Source organism: Elaeis guineensis, chromosome 5 (genome assembly GCF_000442705.2).
Source record: "Elaeis guineensis isolate ETL-2024a chromosome 5, EG11, whole genome shotgun sequence".
Classification (NCBI taxonomy): domain Eukaryota; kingdom Viridiplantae; phylum Streptophyta; class Magnoliopsida; order Arecales; family Arecaceae; genus Elaeis; species Elaeis guineensis.
The window spans coordinates 119,972,037-119,978,155 of NC_025997.2; the positions used below are offsets into that span (position 1 = coordinate 119,972,037).

The 6,119-nt window shown below is 40.1% G+C and overlaps 1 protein-coding gene across 1 annotated transcript; it reads left to right on the top strand.

The window, feature by feature from the left end:
- Nucleotides 1-404: 404 nt before the first annotated feature.
- LOC105045520 (histone-lysine N-methyltransferase, H3 lysine-9 specific SUVH1) lies at nt 405-5,612 on the top strand. Its single transcript, XM_019850815.2, has 3 exons — nt 405-556; nt 1,801-3,992; nt 5,250-5,612. Exon 2 carries the CDS (start codon nt 1,817-1,819, stop codon nt 3,938-3,940), a length of 2,124 nt encoding a protein of 707 aa, XP_019706374.1. The 5' UTR covers nt 405-556; nt 1,801-1,816; the 3' UTR covers nt 3,941-3,992; nt 5,250-5,612.
- The last annotated feature ends 507 nt before the right edge of the window (nt 5,613-6,119 follow it).

Here is a 6,119-nt window from a genome sequence, read left to right on the forward strand (position 1 = left end):
TTTCGCAACCTCAACCGTTGGATCGCCCAAAGCCTCCTCGAGATCTGTGCATCCGGTGCAGAAAGACCTCGGAGTTCTTTGAGAGCTGTGCGAGATCCGATCCAACGGTTGAAGTCGCGACAGAAGATAGATCATTGTTTCGCGCGAAAGATACAACCCGAAACCGGTTCCAACTCAGTGCCAAAAAGGTAAGAGATCATCATCAAATTATAAAACCGAGTCAATTCCCAGTACCCCAGTCCAGGTTCCTGGAGGGGTTTTCCGTAATTTCACCCTTCTTTCCTTTCCCATTCCACGCCCATTGTTCTGACGCGAAACGAAATATTTCGTGCCCTGCAGAATCTCGAGGCAAATCCAACGACTCTCAAACCATCTAGGCCCACTTGCCTGAAACCGAGCCAAAGTTATTTATTCTAGTGACATTATAAAGCAAGAGGAAAGCGGATGAACCCTGCTCCGAGGAGAGCTACCGCGATCGAATCCTCTGTAGATTCTTTGCCGAAGGAAAAGAAGAAAGAGCAAAATCGGAACCCTAAGTTCTCCTCGATTGCTCAAGGTAAGCTTTTCTGTTTTAAAAAAGGAAAGTACTTTTGGGAATGTTCCCCAAATCGCTGTGAAGTTCTTTGTTTGATGTAGCTTGTGATCGATTGTTTGAAGCTGTTTTTGCCGTTAAATCTGTAATTTTTTTGAAAAGTCCTTGGAAAAATCCCCATTTTTGGTGTCCATTTCGTGGAGATTTTGGTCTTGGTAAGCTTTTGCGACTTCTTCCAATTTTTTTTTTTTCCTTTTTAGGTTTTTTAGAGATTTGTAGGGTTTTGTATGCGTTACTTTCGCTTCTGTTTGTTTCTCGGGCTTTCTCTCTATCTTTACATGAGCACTCATATCCATCATGCTTTGATCTTTAGTTCGATGCGTTAATCGGTCGAAGACGACCTTTGAACCCTTATCTGGGTCGCTGTTTTCGAAGACTACCTTTGAACTCTATCTCGGTCACCTGCTTCGAAGAATACCTTTAAACTCTTATTTCGGTCGCATCTTTCTTGTTTTTCTATAAAAGCTATTTCTTGACATTTTTTTTTATCATGAGTTCGCTTTTATCTGTCCTTGTTTTGCAGCGGGAACTAATTATTTCGTTTCTAGGTTGGAATCCTATTCTCGGTATTCAATTCGTTTATCAGCAAGATCTTCACCTTTTAATTTCTTCCTGTCTTTATGACTCTTCAATTTGGGCGCTTTTGTCTCGCATGTCGGCAATATAGATTTAAGTTTTTAAGCTTTCCTTGATATTGCCCTGCTCTGTGTGTAGTTCTTTAATTCTTTGTTTTAATTCAAACTGTATTTCTGGATGCCTTCTTGTTACTTAGCTTGTTTCTAGGGTTCTTGCTTTCTCTAACTTCAAACTCCGATTTCATCATAAGCTAAGCTATATTTTATGGTGCCAATTGCTAGTTTGTTTGGGAATCATCTTTAAGCTTCTATTCCACCTGTACGATGCTTTTTCCTACGAAGCTTATTTGTTTATTTATTTTTCTATATGAGTTCGCTTTAACTTTCCTTCCTGCAGTAAAAGTTTAGTACAGATTTTATTTTAATTCTGTTGCTGGTATTTAGGTTATCACCTATTATTTTAATGTTGTTGCTGGTTTTTAGACTTTCTTTGATATTTGAATCCTCTGCATGTAAAAGTTAAATATGTTGATAGTTTTTCAATATTTATAAATTTAATCTAGCGGCTTATCTGTGCATTCAAAAGATGAAAGGAAACACAGTTCATTGAAAATGTATGCTCTTGGCATGCAGCTTCCAGTGACTCTCCATGGAAAGGCAATCAAACTGCAGTCCTTGTTCATCCAATGAAAATGCAGTATTAGATGTGAAACCATTACGGTCCCTAGCTCCGATGTTTCCTGCACCACTGGGGTTGAACACGTTCACCCAGTCGACTGCCCCTCCTTTTGTTTGTGTCGCCCCTGTTGGTCCATTCCCATCTGGTTTCGAGTCTGGGTGCCCTTCTGGGTTCTCTCCAGCGTTTACCTCTTTTGCCACTTCAGATGCCCCTCACCGGGGGTCAGTGGGCCCTGTTCCTGGAGCTGCTAACGTTGGAGCTGCTGATGTTGAAATGCCCAATGCTAATGGCTGTATTCGGGCCACTCCACTCTCTTCTACCTTTCGGACGCCACCAACAAATGTCATCCCAGTGGACGATGATGAAGAACCTACTTACAGTGGTCACACATCAGCATCTGGAAGGAGGATTAAGAGACCTGCACACTTAAGTAGCTATCGTTCGGTTGGTTCTGATACAGAGGGCATTGATGGGTTGAAGGTCAAAAAGGTGCGCCCTAGAAAGGTTTTCGACAGTGAGCTAGCTTTGGTGCCATCTTCGTTGCATGACATCAAGCGATCAGTAGAGACGATCCTCGTGACTTTTGATGCACTCCGGCGGAGGCTTCTGCAGGTGGATGAGGCAAATGATATAAACAGGCGGGCGGATTTAAAAGCTGGGGCCATCATGATGGCTAATAATCTCAGGGCTAATTTAGGGAAGAGGATAGGACCTGTTTCAGGGGTTGAAATTGGGGATATTTTCTATTTTAGGATGGAAATGTGTGTGGTTGGGTTGCATGCCCCTAGCATGGCTGGTATTGATTACATGAATGCAAGGTTTGGTGAACAGGATGATACTGTGGCCATGAGTATTGTTTCGGCTGGGGGTTATGAAAATGAAGAAGATGATGTGGATGTTTTGGTTTATACTGGCCAGGGAGGCAGTAGCAAAAACAGCAAGAATCAAATGGATGACCAGAAGCTTGAAAGAGGTAACCTCGCTCTGGAGAGAAGCAAGGATCGGAAGAATGAGATTAGGGTGATAAGGAGTGCAAAAGATTTCAGCGTGCAGAATGGCAAGATTTACATCTATGATGGCCTCTACAAGATTCAGAAGTCCTGGATAGACAAAAGTAAGTCTGGCTTTAATGTTTTCAAGTACCAGCTGCTAAGAGAACCGGGGCAGCGTGATGGACTTGCGGTGTGGAAACGGACTCAGAAATGGAAAGAGAATCCAGCATCTAGAGAAAGAGTTATACTCCCTGACATATCATCTGGTATTGAAAATCTTCCTGTTTGCCTTGTTAATGATGTTGATGGTGAGAAGGGACCCGGCCATTTCACGTATGTCACAAAAGTCATGTATTTGAGACCTATTAGCTCAATGAAACGTTTAGGGGGCTGTGCATGCCTTAGTGTGTGCCTTCCTGGTGATACCAATTGCTCTTGTGCTCAACAAAATAGTGGTGACCTTCCATATAGTTCAACCGGCTTCCTTGTGAGCCGCAAGCCTGTAATATATGAATGTGGTTCTTCCTGTCAGTGCTCTATTAATTGCCGGAATAGAGTTACTCAGAAGGGTATTAGGCTCCACTTTGAAGTTTTCAGAACGAGGGACAGGGGTTGGGGTCTTCGTTCTTGGGATCCTATTCGGGCAGGTACATTTATTTGTGAATATACAGGCGAAGTTGTTGATGAAATCAGATTGGATGATGATGGTGAAGAAGATGAATACATATTTCAAACAACAGGTGCCGGAGAGAAAACATTCAAATGGAACTATGAACCTGAGTTGCTTGGAGAACCAAGAACAAATGACTTAAGTGAGACTTTTGAGCCGCTACCTATTATCATAAGTGCAAGGAATATGGGCAACATTTCCCGTTTTATGAACCATAGCTGCTCCCCTAATGTCTTTTGGCAGCCCGTTCAACATGATCATGCTGATGAAGGATACCCACATATCATGTTTTTTGCAATCAAGCACATTCCTCCCTTGACAGAATTGACGTATGATTATGGCCAGGGTGAAGTTGAATCTGGTGGCATGGGGCCCCGTAGAGCTAAGAAGTGTTTATGTGGATCGCCAAAGTGTCGAGGCTTTTTCCGCTAAATCTTAAGCAAGATATGCATGGGGTAAATAAAATAATAACCCATATCTCAAGGTAAGACGCTGTATCACATGTTTCTTGCTTTCTTTCTTTTTGAAGAAAGTAATCTCACATCTGCAGAATTCATATGTATTTTAACATAAATGTCTGATTTAATATCTGCTAGTCTTTGATGGTTATTTCATCCTTGTATGACATTACTTTGGTTGTTCTTGTTGTTGCTTTCTTTCTTAGTTCCCTCAATAAGAATTTGTTCTCTCTCTCTCTGTTTTTTTTTTAATTCCTCTATAACTGTTCTCAAGAAGCCTTAACCCAACAATGTGGGCTGGCTTTAGGAATCTAGTTTTGCCATTTACTCCAGTTTTGCTATGTGCTCCTATTAGTAGTTCATCTTGTCCAAATGCTTTCGTACAAGTTACGACCTTGGCCCATGTTGTTTTAGGTCTCTCCTTATCTCCAACCTTCTGCACAAATCCAAATTGCTCTCTTCCTGGCCATAATTTTAGCTCGCTGTTTGACATGCTCATATCATTTCAATCAATTCTCAACCACTCTTTTTATCGAAAGAATTCTCAACCACTCTTTCCTCGGTGTAGTATCTTTGCTTTGATAATGTACAAAATCCCTTCCTATATTCTTCATTTTATTGCATGTGACCATTATTCGAGCATTACTACACCTGCCTATCACCTTTTTTTTTTTTTTTCTTGGATATGCAATAACTGACCCATGAAATTCATCATTGTGAGACAGGAAATTTACACGCATGCATGCATACATATGTACATATCCTTCCCAGGACACTTTTACCTTAATAATTGAAATCAGCAGATATTGATGTTAGGGGGTGTTTGGTTGGGGGTGGATGGGGTCTGGAATTGAAATGGAAATGAATGACTTCCATTCTAGTTCTGATTCTGATTTCGGAGCAGAATGAAAATGGTTCAATCTATCTAAAACTCAATCTTTATTTTCTCTTCGGGATTCAAATTTTTATTTCGATTCCGGTCACGAATCAAACGCTTTGGAGGATTTGACTATTCCGATTTTATTTCTCATTCCGATTCCGATTCCGATTCTGATTTTGGCTGGTTGCAAACCGAACACTTTCTTAACTTGATGGAATGGAGCACAATGAAGTTACTTCATCTAATCAAGCAGGGTAATCGCTGACATACATGGGGGCGTGCTTTATCATCTTGCTGGTTCTTGCTGAAATAATTCATGCTCTTTAATTTTGTTGCGTGCTGGATTGAAGCGCATGTTTCTGATGACATATTGTCTTCCTAACATTGTGCGGTTTCTTTTCAGTTTCCCTTCCTGCTTGTAATTTAAATTTCAAAGGATGACATTGGTACGGCGTGTGGCAATGTCATGTCACTGTTTGTCGGTCAACTGTCGCGGAGAGCGCTTTAGTAACGGAATGAACAGCGCTGACTCATGCAGGTGATGTGGTGGCTCTCGTATAGGAGAAGTGCAGAGGAACCATCAGGATCCATCCGAGCTAAAACGTGGGAAGCCATCAACTTTTGTAACTTAGATAATGTAATTCTGCTGTTAATTGCATACTTCTCTTAATTCTTACATGTTTTGTACAAGTTTTACATGGTCAGAAATTTCTTGTTGTATGTTTTGGTAATTTAGTTTATTGTAGTTTTGGGGATTGTGTTTCAATGTGCCTTGTGTGATCTTGTTGTCAGGCATTTGTACCTCTCATCTTTTTAAAACAATTCGGTTGCCTTTGGATGGTAAGGCAATCTTAAAAGATAATATGAATTTAGTATCATTAAATTATTAATAATATTGATTATTAAATTATTAATAATATTAATTATTATATTTGATATACACAAGTAAATAGATTATCATTATTAAATTAGTAATGTTGATTATTATGTTTGATACATACAGATAATATTACAGTAAAATTATTGAAAATCTTGATGAATATGTTTGGTATAACAATCAGATTATTGGTAATGTGAAATTAAATATTTAAAATATTTTTAATAATTTTATTTAGATATTTGAGAAGTGACTGAAGTAGTGTGAGTGTAGTGGTAGTACGGAGAAGTGGCAGACTAAGAGGTATGGAGAATTGTGGGCATTGGGAGGGTGGGGAGAGGATGGGTGCATATGGAGCTATGAGGGTGATGGGGACGGGAGTGGAGGAGTCATAGA

Coding starts and splice junctions, on each gene's coding strand:
- LOC105045520 (XM_019850815.2), top strand. CDS start 1,817: ATGGAAAGGCAATCAAACTGCAGTCCTTGTTCATCCAATGAAAATGCA.